The sequence below is a fragment of the Somniosus microcephalus genome, chromosome 9 (assembly GCF_052327205.1).
Source record: "Somniosus microcephalus isolate GS21.2 chromosome 9, FLI_Smic_1.0, whole genome shotgun sequence".
Lineage (NCBI taxonomy): Eukaryota > Metazoa > Chordata > Chondrichthyes > Squaliformes > Somniosidae > Somniosus > Somniosus microcephalus.
In genome coordinates this window covers 72,949,909-72,975,195 of record NC_140995.1, presented here as the reverse complement: position 1 = coordinate 72,975,195, position 25,287 = coordinate 72,949,909, and the positions used below count along the sequence as shown (strand labels likewise).

General features: G+C 51.1%; 1 protein-coding gene across 1 annotated transcript in view; it reads right to left on the bottom strand.

The window, feature by feature from the left end:
* Positions 1-3,063: 3,063 nt before the first annotated feature.
* The window catches only part of capn9 (calpain 9), a 536,943-nt gene continuing 514,719 nt past the window's right edge, over positions 3,064-25,287 (bottom strand). The window contains exon 20 of the mRNA XM_085996768.1: positions 3,064-8,060. Within this exon, the coding sequence (XP_085852894.1) occupies positions 8,034-8,060 (27 nt within the window). The 3' untranslated portion in view covers positions 3,064-8,033. The remainder of the gene's footprint in view (positions 8,061-25,287) is intronic.

Sequence of the window (25,287 nt, the reverse complement as noted above, 5' to 3'; positions counted from 1 at the left end):
GGGAAAGCGGCGATGGCTGCCACCTTTGACCGGAGCGGCAGTGCCCCTGCTGTAGTGATACGATGGCCCAAAAAGTCGATCTGCCTCAGTCCGAATTGACATTTGTTCGGGTTAATTATAAGGCCATGCTGATGGAGGTGGCGAAAAAGGAGGTGCAGGTGTTGTAGATGTTCCTCTTTCGAAGCATTGGCGACGAGGATGTCATCGAGATACACAAAGAGAAACTTGAGATCCTGCAGCACCGAATCCATAAGGCGCTGGAACGCCTGCGCCGCATTTTTGAGACCGAAAGGCATTCGGAGGAATTCAAAAAGTCTAAACGGGGTAATGACCGCCGTCTTCTGGATGTCTTGGGGGTGGACGGGCACTTGATGGCACCCCCGGACGAGGTCGATTTTGGAGAAGAACAAATTGCCTGCTAAATGAGTGGAGAAATCTTGGATGTATGGTATCGGGTACCGGTCCGGTGTCGTGACCTCATTGAGGCGCTGATAATCGCCGCAGGGCCGCCAACCACCTTTGGTACGATATGCAGCGGTGACGACCAGGGACTATCCGACCGGCGAACGATTCCCAGCCGCTCCATGGTGGCGAACTCTGCCTTCGCGGCCTCGAGTTTACTGGCCTCCAGTCGACGAGCCTGGGTGTAAACCGGGGGGCCGGTCATCACGATGTGGTGTTCAACACCATGTTTAGCGATCGTCGTCGAGAAGGTGGGTCGAGTGAGATCCGGAAATTCCCCAAGCAGGCGGGTGAAGTCGTCGGGCGCTGGCTCGGTGCAGGAACCCGCGTGGGGTGCGCCTGAGCCCCGAAAACAGGGGATGGAGGCAAACGTGGCAGCATGAATCAGACAGTGATTACGTAAATCAACCAATAGGCCATTGGTACAGAAGAAATCAGTGCCGAGGATTGCCTGTGCTAGTTTGACGGTTATAAACTCCCAGTTGAAAAGTTGCCCGCCGAAACACACCTGGGTCCGCCGCTTCCCGAATGTACGAATAGCGCTGCCGTTGGCGGCCTGGAGTGGAGAACCTCGCCTCCCTGACCTGACGTCAAGGAGCGAAGCAGGGAGGATGCTGCACTGTGCGCCCGTGTCGCACAAGAACCGCCGGCCCGAAATGGAGTCGGTGATATACAACAATTTCCCGGGATCGCCAACTGCCATCGTAGATACGAAATCGACCTCGGGGTTGCTCTTCCGTTCTCGCAATTGGTGTTGCTGCTTTCTCGGTGCAGTTGGCACAAAACTACATGGGGGTCGGCAGCAGCTGGCTTTCGGACCGAAACGGGCGTGGTAGTAGCAGAGGACGGTCGGTGGAGGCGCCGAGGCGGGGTTCTTCGGGGCGGGATGCTTCAAAGTGACACAGTACTGCTGCGTCACCGCATAAATGGTGTCGGCTTCGGCCGCGAGCGCTACACCGTCCGTAGCCTCTGACCTGGTGAGGGCTGTTTGCACCTGCTTGGGGAGCTGGCTCAGGAACAGTTCCCGAAACAGAAAACACTGCGGCTCAGACCCAAGGAATGTGAGCATTTGGCTCATCAACTCAGACAGCTTAGCATCGCCTAACCCGGGGAGTGTGAGCAAACGTTGCACGCGCTCCGCTTTCGTGAGGCCGAATACCTGCATAAGTCGCGCCTTAAGTGTATCATACTTGTTATCCACGGGCGGGGTCTCCAGCAGACTGATGATTCAGGAAGCTGTCGAGCTGTCCAGTGTGGAGACCATGCAAAGATAACGGGTCTGATCCAGCACGATGTTCCGAAGCTGGAACTGAGCCTCCGCTTGGACGAACCAGGAGGCTGCCTGTTGTTCCCAAAATTGAGGGAGTTGGCATGAAACTACATGCATTCACATCCATCGTTTATTCTGCGCGTCCTCCGTGAAAATTGTCCGCGAAGCTTCGGGGTCACCAATGTAGGAATCGACCGATCCCCAACTAAAGTACTGAGGTCGAGTCAGTTCGATAAATAAACAAAGTTTAATTAAAACTAGAGAACAAAACAAAGGCATGCAGGAGCAACAGTTAACAGGTCTTTTCAGGTGCTGGTTTCACGAGGTCTGGTTTGGGAACCTCCCACTCTCTGACATCATGACGTCATCACGTTTCCCGCCATTCAGGGCATCACGTGACCAACGTGATGATGTCATCGCGTTGATTCTGGGACTTATCCAGAAAGGCTATTTACATGCAGTAAACAAACATAGGTGCTGTAGCACTCTGTTAAAGACAGTTATACATTTGTACAGGAGTCCGTTGGTGGCTTTGCCACAGTGTGACTGCTGTAATTCACTTGTTCTGTTACTGATTAATAAATTGGTTTGGCAGGTGAAGCTGAAAACCATATTGTTCTGCAGGATATTGGAGGATGAAAAATTTCCATGGCATTACAGGATTGAAGTGCAATCTGAGATGACCTAGGAAGGGGGCTCTGTTCACTCCCTGGGAGTTCTATGGTATTTTCCCTCGCTCTCGGAGCAAGTGAAAGCCTTCCCAGGGACGGAGGGTGCTGGGCTTCACCTGCGTGATAGTCTGATATACAAATGGACAAAAGCAACCCCAAATGTTTAGCAACTCCCTTCATGAGCACTGACACTCGCTGTATCAACTCAACCCATGGACTGTAACTGACACAGCACAACCCATCCCAGGTGAAAAGGAGGGATTACGTAGAATTACATCAAATGTACAATACAGAAACAAGCCATTCGGCCCAACAGGTCTGTGCCAGTGTTTATGCTCCACACGAGCCTCCTCCCACCCCTCTTCATCTCACCCCATCAGCCTATCCTTCTATTCCTTTCTCCCTCATGTATTTATCTAGCTTCCCCTTGCTATTCGCTTCAACTACTCCTTGTGCTAGCGAGTTCCACATTCCCACCTCTCTGGGTAAAGAAGTTTCTCCTGAATTCCCTACTGGATTTATTAGTGACTATCTTATATTTATGATCCCTAGTTTTGGATTCCCAAGGAAAAAAATTGAGGGCACAGGAGTCTTTCATTAGGAAATAGTCTACTGATTGTGAAAAGCGGACAGTTTCAAGACAGGAAACAGACACAGTACTGACAATAGACAGCCACTTTATTTCTATTATCTCCATCTCATCAATATAAAATTGCTTTAAACAGTACAAAATGCAGATCAGAATCCAAACCAAAGGTTAAAAGTCGACATCGAAGCTATTTCACATCTCCAGGTGAATGGCAGGTGAATTTTTGTTGGATTTCACTGGTGATTCATTAACATCTTAGAACAAAACAATAAAACAAACACTGCATTAGGAAATGTGGTGAGAGAAATGAGAACTCCTCTGGAGGATGCAGACCATGATGTTAGACTGGGATTGTGCCAATTTATAATGGCCCAGAAATTCGGGTCTCCACAGGTGAGTAAGCACGGGGTACTCTCCCGTAGGCCCAACGGAAGTGCTGGTTTCGTGCATGCACTGCGCATGCGTGGGAAACCGGAATTTCCATTCCCTTAAAGGAAGGAGCTCAGAGGTCAAACGCGTACGCCGGAGAGGCAGCGCGTGCGCATGGAACTTACGTTTTTTTTACATAGAAACATAGAAGATAGGAGCAGGAGTAGGCCATTCGGCCCCTCGAGCCTGTTCCACCATTCGATGAGATCATGGCTGATCGTGCAAACTCAGTACCCCGTACCTGCCTTCTCCCCATATCCCTTGATACCTTTAGCTCTAAGAAATATATCTAACTCCTTCTTGCATATATTTAAAGACTTGGCCTCAACCGCCTTCTGTGGTGGAGAATTCCACAGGTTCACCACTCTCTGGGTGAAGAAATTCTTCCTCATCTCTGTCCTAAATGGCTTACCCCTTATCCTTAGACTATGACCCCTGGTTCTGGACTCCCCGACCATCGGGAACATTCTACCTGCATCTAGTTTGTCCAGACCTGTCAGAATTTTATAAGTTTCAATGAGATCCCCTCTCATTCTTCTAAACTCCAGCGAATATAAGCCCAATCGACCCAATCTCTCCTCATACGTCATTCCTGCCATCCCAGGGATCAGCCTTGTGAATCTTCGCTGAACCCCTTGTGGTAAACCACTGTTCTACCTGTCTGTGTCTGTATGTGTATTCCAATAGGTACAGGTCTGGACATGCCTCGGCTGACTCCTCCCACTATTCCAGGTATATAAGTGACTACCTCCCAGTCCCTTAGTATTCTGGACGGGTCGACCACTCGAGACAAGACCTTCATTCTTTAGTTAATAAAAGCCTGATTGTTACTCGCTCAACCTCAGTCTTTTGAGTAATTGATGGCGCATCACCCCTTCCATGGCAAGAACATCCTTCCTCAGGTAACGTGACCAAAACTACACACAGTACTCAAGGTGTGGTCTCACCAAGTTCTCAAGCAGGTTTCTCCAGGAGGGTAAGTCTCCAGGAGTTACATATGTAAAAAGCAGGCGCAAGTGCTGAATTAATTAAAATTAAAACATTTTTTCCACAGGTTTATTATTTTTAAACACTTTAAAGAAAGGTAAGTTCATTTTTAGCCCCGTTAGAAAATGTAATTAATTTTTTCAAAAATTTAAAATATTGTTTAAAATAGTTATTTTATGTAATTTATAGTTATTTTAAAAATGTGATTTAAAAAAAAAATTATTTGAAGTTTTAGTGATGTTTTGTGGCTTATAGTATTTATAGTTTTGACAACTGTTCCTGTCAATTTTATGAATGGGCATTTCCTTGCTACCATTGGCTCTCCATGGCCCACGTGATCCCAGGGGTCGCATCGAACTAACTGCACCCCTGGGATATGCAAACACTGCGTGCCAGCAGTTGGAGCAGGCCCAGGATCGGAATCCCACGCGGGCCCACAGCTCAATGGCCGGCACGCTAGGTAAGTGCAGGTCGGGGGCTTGCACCCGCGGGAAGCCTCCGACCCAAATTTCTGGGCCATTAAATGTTTGACTGATGGTTGTAATAAACATTTTTTTAAGCTCATTTATTTTGTTCTTAAGCCAACTATCACTGGCACAGCACAATACTGGCACAGTACAGCACAGTATTGGCAGAGCACTGGCACTAGCATGGTACGACACATCACTGGCACAGGGCAGCACTGGCACACTGGGACAGGACAACACCAACACATGGATTAGATTAGATTGGAATATATAGGATGGGAAGGGAAGGGGAACGGATATATGCATTAAAATTCTTCGGGTCTTCCCATTATTATTTCTAATAGTGAGAGCATTTTCATTCCTTCCATTGATGCGTTGGTCTTGCTGTTTCTGGCCATGTGTAGCTGGGCGCAGGTTTTGCATTGAATGGTTTAACGGCATGTTGCGGTTCACATGCTGGACGTTCCCTCTTCACGAGCATAAGAAGATGGGCAGAAGCAGGACCAGTTCTGATCTTTTTAAAAAAAACATACTGTAGTTTTGTGCTCCTGCTCGTTTTGTTCCTTGTGAGTTTCTGTGACAGAGTATAAACTGGCTCAGTGTGATGAATTCAGTGATGTACGGAAGAGGTGTTAGAGGACATGGAGCTCTCTGTACTGTACCTTCACAGAAACTGAACAGAAACCAAACTGTATATCCAGTGCATATTATAACAGTGTACAACACCAACACCCTCACTGATATAACTTGATCATGTTCTACTCTGACCTGGTACCTGTTATGTGCACCTTTCCTAACAGTTATACTGTGTGACTATAAAACCAGGTGATATGCCAAACAGAACTTACCACTAAAAGACCAAGGGGGAGAAATTGGGTGGAGCTGCAAACGGGGCGCCCAGCTCGCCTGGGCGCCAGATTTTGCACTGCGATCGGAGCAACAGCGTTTGCCAGAAATTCAGCTTGAGCGCCCCAAGAGGGACACGGGGCGAGGCTCGAGGCGCTCCGCGTCCCTCTTAGGGCGCTGAAACTGAATCTCGCAGCGCAACTTGCCGCAGCGCCACACGCTGCGGCACGGTGCGCTGCGGTGCTGCAGGCCTTCCTCCCATTCTTAAGGGGGAGGGACCTGCAGCAGCGTGATGAGCGATCGCGAGTGCCGGCAAAAGAGCCCGGCACCGAGGAGAAGTGCCGGGCTCTCGGAAAACAGCCGGCAATGCCGCGGGGGGAGAACAGGAGGCCGGGGACGGAGGTGCTGGCAGGCGGCCGCCGAAAAAAACGGCCGCCCCACACCTCCACCTTAATTTGCGCCACTGCCGCCACAGGTAGGCCCCGTGATCCGGGTGCGATTAGCGAGCGGCGCTACAGAGGAGATCGCTGCCAAATATCACGATCGGGGCGGTAGCGGGGCACTGCGCACACCGATGATGCATTGGTGGCGGCACAGCGCAACAGGCTAATGCCGCCATTAGCGCCCCAGCTAAATATCGCGGGAGGCATGGCCAGTGGCGCTAAAGCCACCGAGTGCCCTCTTTAGGCACTAACTGGTGGCGCAGCCCACCGAATTTCTCCCCCCAAATTCTTGTAAATTAAAAAGCCCTCAGAAATTACATCAAATGTACAGAAACAGGCCATTCGGCCCAACAGGTCCATGCTCCACATGAGCCTCCTCTCACCCCTCTTCACCCTATCACCCTATCCTTCTATTCCTTTCTCCCTCATGTGTTTATCTAACTTCCCATTAAATTCATCTATGCGATTCGCCTCAACTACTCCATGTGATAGCAAGAATGGTTCCTTCCTTCAAACTTTCAATAAGGTGATCTTGGTTTTTGTTGGGTAAACAATTAGTGATAAAATTATCCCTGTTATCAGCTAAACGGAAATGAAGAAATGTTTGGAATAATCTTCTAAGTAAGGGAAAAAGGGCAAAAAGTTGGGGTTATCGAACTTGCAATTAGATGGCACGATAGGAGAATTAATGTACCAGAGGGATGAGCTTCAATGGGTGGGTTAATAGACTAGTAGGACAAGCTTCAATGGGTGGGTTAATATACTAGTAGGACAAGCTTCAATGGGTGGGTTAATATACTAGTAGGACAAGCTTCAATGGGTGGGTTAATATACTAGCAGGACAAGCTTCAATGGGTGGGTTAATATACTAGCAGGACAAGCTTCAATGGGTGGGTTAATATACTAGTAGGACAAGCTTCAATGGGTGGGTTAATATACTAGTAGGACAAGCTTCAATGGGTGGGTTAATATACTAGTAGGACAAGCTTCAATGGGTGGGTTAATATACTAGTAGGACAAGCTTCAATGGGTGGGTTAATATACTAGTAGGACAAGCTTCAATGGGTGAGTTAGGGTACTAGATGAATGGGTTTCAATGGGAGATTAGAGTACAAAAGGGATGGTCTTCAATGGGAGAGTTATTACTTAGAAATACATAGATATTACAACACAGAAACAGGCCATTTGGCCCAACCAGTCCATGTCGGTGTTTACCCTACATACCAGCAAATAGTCCTTATCCCTTTATCTCCTTTTCCTTCATCCACCTGTCCAACCTAATCTTTAATGTTGACATAGTTTCTGCCGCAACCACTAACTCTGGGAGTGAATTCCACAGCCTCACAAAGTTGGGCTTCAATGGTAGAGTTAATGTCCTGAAGGGCTGGGTTTTGATGAGAGACTTAAAGTACCAGAGGGATCGGAATCGGAGAATTAATTTACTAGATAGATGGGCTTCGATGGGAAATTTAATGTGAAAGAGGGATGGGCTTCAATAGGGAGTTAAGGTACCAAGGGATGGGCTTTGATGGACTGACTTTTCTTAGCTCTTGAATGTGCCACATTCCAGTTGTACTGTGGACTGTTCTACTCTCAGAACACATAATATGTGTGAGTGTCTCTAGGTATTGGCCTCAGAATGGAGCAATGTGATGTGACAGCGGAGCAGATAAAGCAACACTGTCAGAAACAGGTATGCTCTCCAAAACACCTCCAGCAAGAACAAGCAAATATATTAAAGTACAATAAAAGTGAATGAATACAGAGAATAGGACCTCATTCTTTTGCAATATAGTACCCCACTTAACGTAAAATCAAGATCATTCAGTGGTGGAATGCACTGAAGCATGAGGATCCCCAGTTTCATTTTCAAATGTTCATGGTCAGGAGGAGCCACTGTTAAAAAAAAAAGACGTCAATGGAATGAAATAAATCCTGCTCAATTGGTATTTATTTTTACATCCAACAAGTAAATTATCTGCAGCTAAAATTAACAAAGTTAGGAACAAGCAGGCTGCAAGGGCAGGGCACTGAGTGGGCACAAGGACAGGGCACTGACTGGGCACAAGCACAGGGCACTGACTGGCCATAAGGACAGGGCACTGACTGGCCACAAGGACAGGGAACTGACCAGGTTCAAGGACAGGGCACGGAGTGGGCACAAGGACAGGGCACGGAGTGGGCACAAGGACAGGGCACTAACTGGGCACAAGGACAGGACACTGACTGGTCACAAGGATGATCAGTGAGTGGGCACAAGGACAGGGCACTGACCGGGTGTGGTAAACCACTGTTCTACCTGTCTGTGTCTGTATGTGTATTCCAATAGGTACAGGTCTGGACATGCTTCGGCTGACTCCTCCCACTATTCCAGGTATATAAGTGACTACCTCCCAGTCCCTTAGTATTCTGGACGGGTCGACCACTCAAGACAAGACCTTCATTCTTTAGTTAATAAAAGCCTGATTGTTACTCGCTCAACCTCAGTCTTTTGAGTAATTGATGGCGCATCACCGGGTACAAGGACAGGAAACTGAGTGGGCACAAGGACAGGAAACTGAGTGGGCACAAGGACAGGAAACTGAGTGGGCACAAGGACAGGAAACTGAGTGGGCACAAGGACAGGAAACTGAGTGGGCACAAGGACAGGAAACTGAGTGGTGTAGGATTCGCCAAAATCCATGAAATACAGTATACGGGTAGGGCCCCTGAAGTGGCCACATTGTGAGAACACAGAATGGAGTTGGCAGTTCTCATGGCCCAGTTCAAAAGGACACACACACAGTACCGAACAGCAGTCTGAGTCATCATCGATTAGAAGAATCCAGAACCTTACTGTTTTTGATATTGTAATGTGGTTACAGCAGTAAACAAAACTATTAGCACCTGGAGGTGCGCTAATCGCTGGCAGAGCGGTAACCGATCTCAGAAACTGCTGAGCACACACAAACAGAGGGACACTAAACGGATTCCCATTATGGCAAAGCGGTAACCGATCTCAGAAACTGCTGAGCACACACAAACGAAGGGACACTAATCGGATTCCCATTAGTTCGATTTGCGAGCAGTTAAAATTAATGTGCTTGCTTTTGTTAAAGCAACCTTAACAAAGGAAAATGGTTGATTTGGTGCCAAGATTAGGGCCAGAAAAGAGTATAACCGTTCAGGTAAATCGTCAGCAAGTCAGTCTAAGATTCGACCAGAGTAAGGAAGACTCCTCCGGAGACGGTTCACACCGTGAAGTCCAAGTCCAGTTACCATCAGGAGTTCGAGGACCGTGCGGAACAGAAAATGGCTCGAGGATTTCAGAGGACTTCCAAAGTTTGTACAGGAGAGCCAGTCCAGGAGCCGGTCCCATAAGGAAGGTCGGAGGTCCCGGACGACACCAAGTAACAGGGTCCAGGAGCCGGTCCCATAAGGAAGATCGGAAATTCCAGACATAACAAGAAGTACCAAGGTCCAGAAGGGTTTTGAAATTCTGGTGAGCATAAAGGCCCAACTCTGCCTAACTGACATAATTGAGGTATATTCAGTAACGGGAGGGTTTGTAATGTTAAGGGTATTTGTAAGTCAGGAGTGTGATTTATCCCTCGATGTGTCCGTGCACTTCCCTCACGCCCACTTTTAGCTTATCGCTATTTTAGAACTGTTTATATGCTTTAAAGTTATTTTTCTCAGTGTATAATTTAGTCCTCTGTGAGAAACGTTATTTTTCGTCTGCATTTATTCTTGCCATTTTTCTCTGTGTACATTCTCTTTCAAAAATAAAGATCATTTTGATTTAAAACTCAATCTGTCTCATCTGACCATTTGTCTTCCGAGTCACGAGTTGGGCCAACACACAAAGGTTGTCTGGCAATAAGCCCAGTGTCTAGAACCGTGAGGGGGGAGCGCTTCAAAACCACTCACGAGTAGTGCGAAAATCAAAACTGATTTAGCACACCATAAGCTCGTTAAAACGACCCCTTACAGAATGGCGACCGCAGCAGGACACTGGCTACAGAAACCTTGTGTGGTGGACAAAGACTCGGGTGAGACAGATGTGATGGAAGATAAGTTAGCTTCCTACGCGTGTGGGAAAGTCAATGTAGCGAAAAAATGGGTGTATGACATGTTAGGAGCCGAGCGTCCCCTAAAGGCAGCCGCTCAGTGGACGGCTAGTAAAAAACACCACAAGGGCATTGAGAAAGCGGTATGGCTCATGTGTTATAAAAAGCAGGTTCTGGTACTGGACCACGCGGTGGCCAGTAAAGAATCTAAGATTAGGCATTTGTCCCAAGAGCTGCAGGAAAAGGTTGCAGCAGAAGGGAAAGTGCGAGTGGCCCTGGAAGCAATAAGCCAAGAGAGGGCAGCGATGGTCCGGGATCATCGGGGGAAAGTAGAGCACATGGAAAGCCAGGCCGCTGAAGTACAGCATGAGCACCAAGCCAGGGTAGAAAGGCTAAAGGGCAAGATAGCTGAGTTAGAGGGGAGTGCTAGTTTTAGGGTAGAACATGCTGAGTACCAAGCAAGAGAATCTAGGGAAAGAGAAAGGAAGTTAAAGGCGGAAATTAGCAGTCTCACGGGGGAACTTAAGGCACAGGAGGAGAAAGTAGCTGAGGTAAAAGCAGCTTATAAGGTGGCTTGCGCTCAGGGGTTTGAGGAAGCAGACCACGGCCCCTGTAGGCAGGAAATTGAAAGCCTACGTATGGAGTTGGCCAAAGCAAAGGGGATGATATGTCTCATTAGCCCAAAAATCGGCCAGGCCGAATTTAACGGCAACCCAGTCCCGCAGGCAGCCCCTAGAACTAAACGGGTTAGGGAACCTGAGGTTGCACAGCCACCACCCCTAGCCCCTAGTTTTCCAGAGGTCTGGGAACAGGAGCAGGTGGGGGATGAAGAACCCCAGGTAGACCAGGCTAGCCCAAGAGAGAGTCAGGGACCGGGACCGGTGTACCCCGTTATACAGCGGAGGTACGGACCACCCGGTAACGATGGGGAAACTGGGGACATCCAGAACCAATTCCAGATTCCACACGGTACGCAACAATTGCGTTCCATGGTGAGCTACATCCCCAAGCTCACCATGAGGGGGGACCCTTCCCTACACTTTAGGGAGATAGAGCAGGCGGCCTGTGTGAATGACTGCGACGAGGCAGAAAAGGCCAAAATGATGCTGTTCTCCCTGGGTAGCGATCTCCTCCAGACGCTACCCGATGAGTGTAAGAGGGGTCAGGAGAATTATGGCAAGCTCAAGGAAGAGATCCTGGAGGCCATGGGGATGAACGAGGGGAGTCCGTTCTCCCGGGTAGAGAGAACAGTCCAGCTCCCCGGGGAATTCCCGCAGGCGTTCGCGGACAGGCTGTGGCCAGTCTACCAGGATGCGTGCCCGGGAATGCCGGCGCGAGCGCACCTGGACGGGGAACCGTTAGTTCACTGGCTAAGGTGCCTTATGAATAACTCCCTGCCCCGCGTTCGAATGCAGTCAATGGCTTGGTTCGACCCCCGAAACCCTCTGACCACGGAGGCGACAGTAATCCGTCAACTCACAGTCACTTTTAGAAATGGTAGAGATAGTGAAACCCCCCCGAAAAATGGGAAGGTTTGTGAGGTCAGGCCTGGTGACCAGCCCCGTAAGGAGTGGCGACAGGAAGGGAGCCGTCCCAACCAAAGCAGGCAAACTTGCTATGGTTGCGGAAAGGAAGGGCATTGGCGCTGGGACGGCAAAAATCCTTGGAAGGATAATAGGGAGAAGGTCCCAACAGCCCCAGCCCAAGCCACGGCTACAACCCTGACCTCTGCCCCAGAAAAAAAAACGGAGCCAAATGCTCCTCAAGAGCTGCTGGACATGCTGCTAGCTTCAGTGAGATCATTGGTCCTCACAAAGGGTAAGATAGCAGCCACCACCGGTCCAGTGGTTCCCCCAACCCCTTCCCAAGGTGGCCCGCAATGACTGGAACCCGCGCAGCCCGTCTATCTGTGTGCGCTCCGGTATGACGGATGGAAGAGACCGCTCGTGCAGATGGAGGTAGAGAAGGGTACGGGGACTTATCTGTTGGATACGGGGGCTTCCTGCACCGTGATTCATACGGAGAATCCCACCGCCTCACCTCTGTCTAGCGGGGTTCCATACGTCTTATCGGGGTTCACAGGGGCAGAGCAGACGGGTGCGTTCTCCAGGCCGCTCTCGATCCGCTTGGGCGCACTACACACAAAGTGGACATGTGTCCTGGTGAGATGGGACGTGGAGGGAGGTAAAGGGATCCTAGGGGCCGACTTCATCGTGGGCCATGGGATCCTCGTAGACCTCAGGAACCATTGTCTTTGGGGGGCCAATACCGGGAAGGAAAGTGGAGTAGTAGTAATCCCGGGAAAGGATGGGAAGGGAACCCTGTGTGCCATGAAGCCGAAAGGGAGTTACGACCTCGGTGAAATGATGGAGGGTATCCCGGTAGTACTTAGGGCCGAAGTGCAGGCTCAGTTAGGTGCGTTCGCCACGCACAAACACGACTGTGGGAGAGTCGTCAGCTTTGAGGTCAGGGTAGATGGGGATCCCATGGCCCGGCCCCAAAAGCAGTACAACTTCCCAAAGGAGGCAGAGGCTGATATGGAGGTGGCCATATCAGCGCTGGTACAGCAGGGGGTGCTAAGGCCTATAGCCACCCATGTGAACTCTCCGCTTTGGCCGGTTAAGAAACCGGACAATTCCTGGAGAGCCACGGTGGACTATCGGGTGTTGAACAGCAACATCCCCGCATGTGCCCCTACAGTGGCAGCAGTGGCCGACCTCATTGGGAGTATTCCCGCATCCGCGACCACGTTCACGGTGCTGGATATTTCTAATGGGTTCTGGTCAATCCCTGTGCGGAGGGAGGACCAGTGTAAATTTGCCTTTACTTTTAAGGGGCAACAATATACTTGGAACTGCTTGCCACAAGGCTTCCACAATAGTCCCAGCATTTTCCACCAATGCATGGCGGACAGCCTGAAGGAGTTCAGTCAGCCCCTTCAGTTAGTGCAGTATGTGGACGACCTGCTCCTGTTTACCGACACGGTCGGAGAGCACGGCCCACTGCTGGCTGAATTGTTGGAGCTGTTGACCCGAAAGGGGTTTAAGGTTAACCCAAAGAAGGCGCAGATCGGTCAGAAGGAAGTCAAGTTCCTGGGGCTGACCATCCGCGCCGGAGAAAGGGCCATCGATAGGGCTAGGAGGGAGGTGGTACAGGAGTTACCGGTCCCCGTCACTATAAAGGGTGTGAGGTCGTTTCTAGGGCTAACCGGGTACTGCCGAGACTTCATGGAGGACTATGCGGCCATGGCAGCCCCGCTACTCCGACTCCTGCACAAGGGAGTGGAGTGGTCGTGGGATGAAGGATGCCAGGCCGCGTTCGAGCTCCTAAAAAGGAAGCTGCAGACCGCACCGGCCCTGGGAGCGATAGATGGGGGAAGGGAGTTCTTCCTGGAGGTGGCGGCCAGCGGGGACAGCCTCAGCGCTGTGTTGCTCCAGGAGCGGCATGGTAAGCTGAGACCCGTGGTTTACTCCTCCAGGGTGCTCACCGATGTGGAGAGGAGCTACTCGGTCTGCGAGCGGCACCTCTTGGCCACACACTGGGCCGTGAAGAGATCCGTAATCTTCACGGGCACCTCCCCCATCACCCTCCTCACACACCACACGCCCACCATGATGCTTTTGGATGGGAGGATTAAGGATGGGACAGTAAGCAGTGCCTGCATTGCGCACTGGACCCTACTCCTCTCACAAATGGATCTGCGGGTGAAAGGCCTGTGTGAGCCCAGATTAGCCGCCAACCTGGCTTACCCTGGGACAGCCCATCAGTGTTCCGTTGAAGGGGTATGGGAGGTCGACGTTGGTCTCCGGGCTGGGATACATCCCACCGGCCGTGAGATTTACGTGGATGGTTCCAGTACAGTATCCGCTGGAAAGCGGCTCACGGGGTTCGGAGTGTATGACCCAACGGCTGACATTGCGTTGGCGATTAAACTCCCCAGTACCATGAGCGCCCAGCAGGCAGAACTGTCTGCTGTGGCTTATGTGGTCACCCACCCCGAAGTCTTCCCTACCCCGTACACGATTTGCTCGGACAGCATGTTCACATGCAATTCGTGTACTGAGTACCTGGTCATCTGGTCCCGTCGTGGATTCACTTCTGTGGATGGGAGACCCTTGGTGGTCAAGCCCCTGCTGGAAAAGATCCTGGCAGCCGTGGGGGAGAAGGGTGAGGTCTTCATCCACAAAGTGAAGGCTCACTCCTCCACAGAACCTCGCAGTCAGGGAAACCAGCGAGCTGGCGCACTGGCGAGAGAGGGTGCCATGTCCGGTATTCTCTGGGACCCCTACGGGCCTGGACCAGTGGCAGCTGTAAAAGGCAGGGATGGGATTCAGAAGAGTGTAGGGGTAGCACTAGCCCCGGACCTCAAATCGGTCCAATCTCAGGACCCTGCCCTGAGAGGGGTATTTAACGCGGTTAGCGAGGGGAAGAAAATAGAAGGCCCATATGCCACAGCATCTCTTTCCATAAGAGAGGGGATGCTGTTTAGAGAAGAGCAGTGGGTGGTGCCTCAGCAGCACCGGAGGGAATTCCTTCAACTGGCCCATGAGGGGCCGGGAGCAGGGCACCCCGGGCCTGAGGTCACTTGGCAGTGGGTAGAGCAGGCAGGATGGTGGCCAGGACTCCGGGAGGACGTCCGGGAGTTTTGCGCGAACTGTCTTGTGTGCGTGGCAAATAACCCCGACCCTCACAGGAGGAAGGTGCCAATGGGACACGTTAGGGACCATGGCAGTCAACCCAAATTGACTATATCAGACCCTTACCCGCCACCCAGGGAGGCTATAAGTATTGCCTCGTTCTGGTGGACGTGTTCTCTAAATGGGTTGAAGCCTTCCCCTGCCGAACAGCCACAGCGTTAGGAACAGCAAGAATCTTGGTGCGGGAGGTGTTCTCAAGATGGGGACTGCCCCAGTTCGTGGAAAGCGATCAGGGAAGCCAGTTCACTGGCCAAGTCATGCAGAATACCCTGATGCTGCTGGGCATTCAAGGGAAATGGCATGTCGCCTACAATCCCCAGTCATCTGGGATTGTGGAGCGGATGAACCGCACCTTAAAAGAGAAAATAAGGAAGGAGATAATGGGTTCGCCCCAAAGGTGGGCAGAAGTCCTGCTTCTTAGCCTCATGGGGGGTCCGCGCCAGCCAATCAAAGAGTACGGGGTACTCTCCGCATGAGCTCATGACCGGCAGGGTCATGAGAACCCCCACTCATGTCCTGGCCCCAGTCCTAACGGAGGGGCAGCTAAGGGAGGTGAATCGGGACAAATTTGCCCGCACGCTCCTTGAACGCCTCCAAAGGATTTATGAGGGAGCTGCAGGTAACATGGGGAGGCAGCATCAGGAAAATAAAATGCTGCTCGAGCCCAGTAAAACCCATCGCTGGGAGGCAGGGGACCTAGTAATGGTAAGAAACTTCGCCCGTGTGGGGAGTTTCGAGCCACTTTACATGGGTCCCTACAGTATTGTAGATCAGGCCAGCCCCATGGTGTATGCTGTGAAACTGCCCCGGCGCACTAAATGGTTTCACATTAACCAATATAAACTGTTTAAACCGGAGGCAGGGAAACAGGCTGAAAAGGCCAGTAAAGAATCAAACGCTGTAGGGGAGCTGCAGCCACAGGTCACACAGGCTGGACGTGCAGCCTGCGTGAGGGGAGGAGTTGTCCCATCTAAGCGGGAGACTCCCCCATTGTTCTGGGACCCAGGAGGGGAGGAGCCGGAGGTCCTAGGTCCCGTCCCTGGCCAAAGTGAAGCCGAGTCGGAGGACGGAGTTCCCGCCCCCGACAGCGGTGAAGGGGAGGAGCCAGAGGTCTTAGGTCTTGCCCCTCAGTGTAGCATTGAAAAGGTCTGGCCGCCAGTTACTGTAAAAAGATACACCCGTAGGAAAGCTGTGGGAATTTTAAACAGTTCACAGCCAGCAGCTACAGGTTGTTAGGGACCAGCAGCTGAAACTGAGGTGGGAACGCCGCAGTGGGAGGCCTGCGACAGTCCCCACAGATTTTAAGCTGGCCGTCCGGAGACGGACGGCACATGTACATACACCATAGTTTGCTAAGTAAGGTTTAGTTATTTGTAAATTTAGTATGTATGTATAAGGTTTTTCTGAGGTATGGTGGCATTTTGGAACGGTACAGTTAAGTTAAGTTAAGTGAGCTAGGGTCGCAGGACCCACTCACCCCATACCCAAGCCGAGGAGCCCAAGGAGCCCGGCTCGAACATTCTCCTTTATCTCTCCAACAAATGATGCTACTAAGAGGCATCATCCTCACAGCCCTGGTGGGCCTCAACATCGCGTGGCGAGGGGAGACGGAGGATCACCACATCTTCGGATGTACCGGGGAAACGGCGCCCCTGGCCCACGACGGGCAGGGCCTGCGCAAGGCAGAGGAAGTCGCTGGATATACCCACGAGGGCAACTGGCCGGGTTGGCTGGGATCGAACGCCACTAAATACTCTAATGACATTGGTTTCACTTATGGAGAAGTCTCACTATCGTGTCCGCGGGTCACGATCAAGGCCACGCGGATCAGTGTTACTGTGGGAAAACGAATTTGTTTAACGTGCAGGGGGAACGTCCCCCTGGATAGGTGGAGGTGGCTCAGGAAACTGAGCAAGGACATGGGGAACCCCAGAGGACAGTGGGAAAGGTTAGGGAACAACACTCACCGGACCATCACAGGGACCCAGGGAGGGCTGACAGTGTGCTGGGATAAATGGTGGGAACCCGATCAAGGGATTTACGTATGTATGTGGGGTTCAGGAAAAGTCTGCCCCGCAGGTGTTTCCATCATTTTCCACAGCCAGTGGCAAGATAACGGGAGGGGGATGGACTGGGAATCGCGCTTGGACGCATGCGCGGTCCCCTACTCCCCAATCGCAGTTAATGCCACTGAGTTAGTGACCCGCCCACGACAGCCCCTGCCCACGACCCAGACACCACGGACGGTAACAGAGGGGTGCCCCACCACCACCAAGGGATCGGGGAACGGTTTAGTTTTAGTTCTGACTGATCAAATGGCTTACCAGGGGGTCCATTACGCGGTGGCCTCGGTCATCCTCAACCTGACCGAGGTGCACCTGCCAGAATGGTGCCCCGTAGAAACAGGAAGGCTATATCAGGCCCTGCTAAAAGAGACCCTGCAGAAGTTCTTTGAATTTGACTTCGCAAGGGTCAACAGGACCAAACTCTATACCGAGGGCCACAAGGAATGGGAGCAAGTGGGGAGACAAAGAAGGGGCGCCGTGAACGACTGGTTCACAGGGTTTAACACTGGGTCGTCCATCATAAATAGTTTGGACGACATTGAACTGCAGCAGCAGGTCAACGGGTTAAAGACCCAGTTGAAGGGAATCCTCACGGACGAAAATCGAGTGGTGGGTTCGGAGCTCCATGAGGATCAGGCTATGACTCTCCACTTAAAAGAGATCATAGCAGAGCTGGAGAAGCAGGCTCGGATGGTCAACGCTCTCATTAGGGAGGACAGGAACGCCTCAGATCAGGCTGCCCAGAATGAGGTGTGTGTACTATACGGAGCATGGTTGCTGGGCGAGGGCCGCAGCAACCTGGAGGACTTGAAACAGGGTTTGGTCCCCTCCTGGATCAGTAACAAACACCTCGCAGCCCTCCACCCTTTTGAGAACGCGTTAAGTCCATGCCAGCTCCGGCTCGCTTCTGAGGCCTACCCAGTCCCGGTGGACTGTGGTCGCTCCAACCACACCATCATGGGGGTCGTCGTGTGGATCCCCATAATGAGCAGGACAGCCCGACCTGCGCCGGTGTATAGGGTGGTGAACATTGGAGTAATTCGGGGGGGAGCTCATGTCCGTTTTGCAGAGGTCCCACCCTAAGTGGGAGCATGCTATGACGGGGACTGACTTCTCGGGGTGCCGTAGCCGGGGAGCACACATAATCCTGTGTCCCCAGCACTTGAATACCTATTCAATACCACAATGCGGGTTCAGGTCTGCTGAAGCTAAGCCTATCAATTGCACTATGGAAGCCATGGCACAGGGCCATGTTCCCCCACAGGTGGCATACATAGGAGGTGGGACATATTGTGTCACCACCGCAGCGTCTCACTACCGGCACGGACAGCACGGCTGGTGCGCGGTCAGTGACAGCAGCTTCTGTTTTAAACCCGAGGCAATAGTTCAAGTGGCACAGCTGCAGATTATCCCGATCCCTGAACCATCCACTGTTCACCTCACCGTTAAGGAGAATTTCACTGATCTCCAAAAGTATGTAGCACATTTTGGTTTTACGATTCCCCCTCTCCCAGAACACCTGACCGCGCTGCTCAAAGCGGTCGCCATCTCGCAGAAACACTTTTTCACTTTGGAACAAAAGACCGTTGATATAGGGGCAGAAATTCAGGATATAGTGGTTCCACCGTGGTGGGACCTTTTTGATAATATAGAGGTCCCATCATGGATCCGACTGGCTTCCCACATTTTGGTGGTGTGCCAACTGGGGATAGTTTTGTACCTGGTCTGTGTACAGTGCAGAAGGAAGGGACACAGCAGGGAATTCCCTAGTCAGCCGAATTGGCGGGGCCACTATGTCAGTATAAACGGGGAGTCACCCGTGTAATTACTGTTGTTTTAATATTTTGGATTGTTCTGTACCTTGTTTGATTTCGCATTATATTGTATTATGATTATTCTGTTATGACTCTAGGTGAGTCTGTATATTGTTTACAGGTTTGTCTCCAATAGGAAATGTTTTCTCAAACTTCGTTGTTCGGAATGAGGAAAGTGCGGCCGAGGTACACTCCTTAGCAAGGTAAATTACGGGGAAGGTCGGTTGGGGAGGGAACGGATTTGTGCTCACCCAAAGACATTTTATGATACAAAGACGATTGAAGATGCTCATTGTATCACAGGGGGGACTGTAGGATTTGCAAAAATCCATGAAATACAGTATACGGGTAGGGCCCCTGAAGTGGCCACATTGTGAGAACACAGAATGGAGTTGGCAGTTCTCATGGCCCAGTTCAAAAGGACACACACACAGTACCTAACAGCAGTCTGAGTCATCATCGATTAGAAGAATCCAGAACCTTACTGTTTTTGATATTGTAATGTGGTTACAGCAGTAAACAAAACTATTAGCACCTGGAGGTGCGCTAATCGCTGGCAGAGCGGTAACCGATCTCAGAAACTGCTGAGCACACACAAACGAAGGGACACTAATCGGATTCCCATTAGTTCGATTTGCGAGCAGTTAAAATTAATGTGCTTGCTTTTGTTAAAGCAACCTTAACAAAGGAAAACGGTTGATTTGGTGCCAAGATTAAGGCCAGAAAAGCGTATAACCGTTCAGGTAAATCGTCAGCAAGTCAGCCTAAGATTCGACCAGAGTAAGGAAGACTCCTCCAGAGACGGTTCACACCGTGAAGTCCAAGTCCAGTTACCATCAGGAGTTCGAGGACTGTGCGGAACAGAAAACAGCTCGAGGATTTCGGAGGACTTCCAAAGTTTGTACAGGAGAGCGAGTCCAGGAGCCGGTCCCATAAGGAAGGTCGGAGGTCCCGGACGACACCAAGTAACAGGGTCCAGGAGCCGGTCCCATAAGGAAGATCGGAAATTCCAGACGTAACAAGAAGCACCAAGGTCCAGAAGGGTTTTGAAATTCTGGTGAGCATAAAGGCCCAACTCTACCTAACTGACATAATTGAGGTATATTCAGTAATGGGAGGGTTTGTAACGTTAAGGGTATTTGTAAGTCAGGAGTGTGATTTATCTCTCGATGTGTCCGTGCGCTTCCCTCACCCCCGCTTTTAGCTTATCGCTATTATAGAACTGTTTATATGCTTTAAAGTTATTTTTCTCAGTGTATAATTTAGTCCTCTGTGAGAAACGTTATTTTTCGTCTGCATTTATTCTTGCCATTTTTCTCTGTGTACATTCTCTTTCAAAAATAAAGATCGTTTTGATTTAAAACTCAATCTGTCTCATCTGACCATTTGTCTTCCGAGTCACGAGTTGAGCCAACACACAAAGGTTGTCTGGCAATAAGCCCAGTGTCTAGAACCGTGAGGGGGGAGCGCTTCGAAACCGCTCACGAGTAGTGCGAAAATCAAAACCGATTTAGCACACCATAAGCTCGTTAAAACGACCCCTTACAGTGGACACAAGGACAGGAAACTGAGTGGACACAAGGACAGGAAACTGAGTGGGCACAAAGACAGGACATTGAGTGGGCACAAGGACAGAAAACTGAGTGGGCACAAGGACAGGGCACTGAGTGGGCACGAGGAGAGGACACTGAGTGGCCATAAGGACAGGGGACAAGTACAGGCCACTGACTGGGCACAAGGACAGGGCACTGACCAGTCACAAGGTCAGGCCACTGACCGGGCAGAAAGACAGGGCACTGAGTAGGCACAAGGACAGAACACTGAGTGGGCACAAGGACAGGAAACTGAGTCGGCACAAGGACAGGAAACTGAGTGGGCACAAGGAAAGGCAACTGAGTGGGTACAAGGACGAACACTGACTGGGCGCAAGGACAGGGCACTGACTGGGCACAATATCTAGCACAGTGGCATAGAGGTTAGCACTGTTGCCTCACAGCGCCAGGGACCCGGGTTCGAATCCGGCCTCGGGTGACTGTCTGTGTGGAGTTTGCACATTCTCCCCGTGTTTGCGTGGGTTTCCTCCGGGTGCTCCGGTTTCCTCCCACAGTCCAAAGATGTGCGGGTTAGGTTGACTGGCTATGATAAATTGACCCTTAGTGTTAGGGGGATTAAATACGTGGGGTTACGGGGATAGAGTGGGATATGTGTTGGTGTAGGGGTTACGGGGATCGGGTGGGATATGTGTCGGTGCAGGCTCGATGGGCCGAAATGGCCTCTATCTGCATTGTGGGGTTTCTGTGATTTCTGTGAAAGACAGGACACTGAGTGGGCATAAGGACAGGGCACTGACCGGGTACAAGTACAGGCCACTGACTGGGCAGAAAGGCAGGCACTGACCAGTCACAAGGACAGGCCACTGACCGGGACAAGGACAGGGCACTGACCGGGCACAAGGGCAGGAAACTGAATGGGCACAAGGACAGGCACTGAATGGGCACAGGGACAGGAAACTGAGTGGGTACAAGAACAGGAAACTGAGTGGGTACAAGAACAGGAAACTGAGTGGGCACAAGGACAGGAAACTGAATGGGCGCAAGGACAGGGCACTGAGTGGGCACAATGACAGGACACTTACTGGGCAAAATGACAGGGCATTGACTGGGCACAAGGACAGGCCACTGACCGGGCAGAAAGACAGGGCACGGAGTGGGCACAAGGACAGGGCACTGACCAGTCACAAGGACAGGCCACTGACTGGGCAGAAAGACAGGGCACTGAGTGGGCACAAGGACAGGAAACTGAGTGGGCACAAGGACAGGAAACTGAGAGGGCACAAGGATAGGAAACTGAGGGGGCACAAGGAGAGGAAACTGAGTGGACACAAGGACAGGAAACTGAGTGGACACAAGGACAGGAAACTGAGTGGGCACAAGGACAGGAAACTGAGAGGGCACAAGGATAGGAAACTGAGAGGGCACAAGGACAGGAAACTGAGCGGACACAAGGACAGGAAACTGAGTGGACACAAGGACAGGAAACTGAGTGGGCACAAGGACAGGGAACTGAGTGGACACAAGGACAGGAAACTGAGTGGGCAAAATGACAGGAAACTGAGTGGACACAAGGACAGGAAACTGAGTGGACACAAGGACTGGAGACTGAGTGGACACAAGGACAGGGAACTGAGTGGGCACAAGGACAGGAAACTGAGTGGACACAAGGACAGGAAACTGAGTGGGCACAAGGACAGGAAACTGAGTGGACACAAGGATAGGAAACTGAGTGGGCACAAGGACAGGAAACTGAGTGGGCACAAGGAGAGAAAACTGAGTGGACACAAGGAGAGGAAACTGAGTGAGCACAAGGACAGGAAACGGAGAGGACACAAGGACAGGAAACTGAGAGGGCACAAGGACAGGAAACTGAATGGGCACAAGGACAGGAAACTGAATGGACACAAGGACAGGAAACTGAGAGGGCACAAGGACAGGAACCTGAGTGGGCACAAGGACAGGAAATTGAGTGGACACAAGGACAGGAAACTGAGCGGGCACAAGGACAGGAAACTGAGTGGGCACAAGGACAGGAAACAGAGTGGGCACAAGGACAGGAAACTGAGTGGGCACAAGGACAGGAAACTGAGTGGGCACACGGTCAGGAAACTGAGTGGGCACACGGTCAGGAAACTGTGTGGACACAAGGACAGGAAACTGAGTGGACACAAGGACAGGAAACTGAGTGGGCACAAGGACAGGAAACTAAGAGGGCACAAGGACAGGAAACTGAGTGGACACAAGGACAGGAAACTGAGAGAGCACAAGGACAGGGAACTGAGTGGGCAAAAGGACAGGAAACTGAGTGGGCACAAGGACAGGAAACTGAGTGGGCACAAGGACAGGAAACTGAGTGGCAAAAGGACAGGAAACTGAGTGGGCACAAGGAGAGGAAACTGAGTGGACACAAGGACAGGAAACTGAGTGGACACAAGGACAGGAAACTGAGTGGACACAAGGACAGGAAACTGAGTGGGCACAAGGACAGGAAACTGAGTGGACACAAGGACAGGAAACTGAGTGGACACAAGGACAGGAAACTGAGTGGACACAAGGACAGGAAACTGAGTGGGCACAAGGACAGGAAACTGAGAGGGCACAAGGATAGGAAACTGAGTGGGCACAAGGAGAGGAAACTGAGTGGACACAAGGACAGGAAACTGAGTGGGCACAAGGACAGGAAACTGAGAGGGCACAAGGATAGGAAACTGAGAGGGCACAAGGACAGGAAACTGAGTGGGCACAAGGAGAGAAAACTGAGTGGACACAAGGAGAGGAAACTGAGTGGACACAAGGACAGGAAACTGAGTGGACACAAGGACAGGAAACTGAGAGGGCAAAATGACAGGAAACTGAGTGGACACAAGGACAGGAAACTGAGTGGACACAAGGACTGGAGACTGAGTGGACACAAGGACAGGGAACTGAGTGGGCACAAGGACAGGAAACTGAGTGGACACAAGGACAGGAAACTGAGTGGGCACAAGGACAGGAAACTGAGTGGACACAAGGATAGGAAACTGAGTGGGCACAAGGACAGGAAACTGAGTGGGCACAAGGAGAGAAAACTGAGTGGACACAAGGAGAGGAAACTGAGTGAGCACAAGGACAGGAAACGGAGAGGACACAAGGACAGGAAACTGAGAGGGCACAAGGACAGGAAACTGAATGGGCACAAGGACAGGAAACTGAATGGACACAAGGACAGGAAACTGAGAGGGCACAAGGACAGGAACCTGAGTGGGCACAAGGACAGGAAATTGAGTGGACACAAGGACAGGAAACTGAGCGGGCACAAGGACAGGAAACAGAGTGGGCACAAGGACAGGAAACTGAGTGGGCACAAGGACAGGAAACTGAGTGGGCACAAGGACAGGAAACTGAGTGGGCACACGGTCAGGAAACTGAGTGGGCACACGGTCAGGAAACTGTGTGGACACAAGGACAGGAAACTGAGTGGACACAAGGACAGGAAACTGAGTGGGCACAAGGACAGGAAACTAAGAGGGCACAAGGACAGGAAACTGAGTGGACACAAGGACAGGAAACTGAGAGAGCACAAGGACAGGGAACTGAGTGGGCAAAAGGACAGGAAACTGAGTGGGCACAAGGACAGGAAACTGAGTGGGCACAAGGACAGGAAACTGAGTGGCAAAAGGACAGGAAACTGAGTGGGCACAAGGAGAGGAAACTGAGTGGACACAAGGACAGGAAACTGAGTGGACACAAGGACAGGAAACTGAGTGGACACAAGGACAGGAAACTGAGTGGGCACAAGGACAGGAAACTGAGTGGACACAAGGACAGGAAACTGAGTGGACACAAGGACAGGAAACTGAGTGGACACAAGGACAGGAAACTGAGTGGGCACAAGGACAGGAAACTGAGAGGGCACAAGGATAGGAAACTGAGTGGGCACAAGGAGAGGAAACTGAGTGGACACAAGGACAGGAAACTGAGCGGACACAAGGACAGGAAACTGAGTGGGCACAAGGACAGGAAACTGAGAGGGCACAAGGATAGGAAACTGAGAGGGCACAAGGACAGGAAACTGAGCGGACACAAGGACAGGAAACTGAGCGGGCACAAGGACAGGAAACTGAGAGGGCACAAGGACAGGAAACTGAGTGGGCAGAAGGACAGGAAACTGAGTGCACACAAGGACAGGACACAAATTGAGCAGAAGGACAGGAAACTGAGTGGACATAAGGACAGGAAACTGGGTGAGCTCAAGGACAGGAAACTGAGTGGGCACAAGGACAGGAAACTGAGAAGGCACAAGGACAGGAAACTGAGAGGGCACAAGGACAGGAAACTGAGTGGACACAAGGATAAGAAACTGAGTGGGCACAAGGACAGGAAACTGAGTGGGCAAAAGGACAGGAAACTGAGTTGGCACAAGGACAGGAAACTAAGTGGACACAAGGACAGGACACCTATTGGGCACAAGGACAGGAAACTGAGTGGACACAAGCACAGGAAACTGAGAGGGCACAAGGAGAGGGAACTGAGTGGGCAAAAGGACAGGAAACTGAGTCAGCAGAAGGACAGGAAACGGAGAGGGCACAAGGACAGGAAACTGAGAGGGCACAAGAACAGGAAACTGAGTGAGCACAAGGACAGGAAACTGAGTGGACACAAGGACATGAAACTGAGAGGGCACAAGGACAGGGAACAGAGTGGGCAAAAGGACAGGAAACTGAGTGGGCACAAGGACAGGAAACTGAGAGGGCACAAGGACAGGAAACTGAGTAGACACAAGGACAGGAAATTGAGTGGACACAAGGATAGGAAACTGAGAGGGCACAAGGACAGGGAACTGAGTAGGCAAAAGGACAGGAAACTGAGTGGGCACAAGGACAGGAAACTGAGTGGACACAAGCACAGTAAACTGAGTGGGCACCATGATAGGAAACTGAGTGGACACAATGACAGGGAACTGAG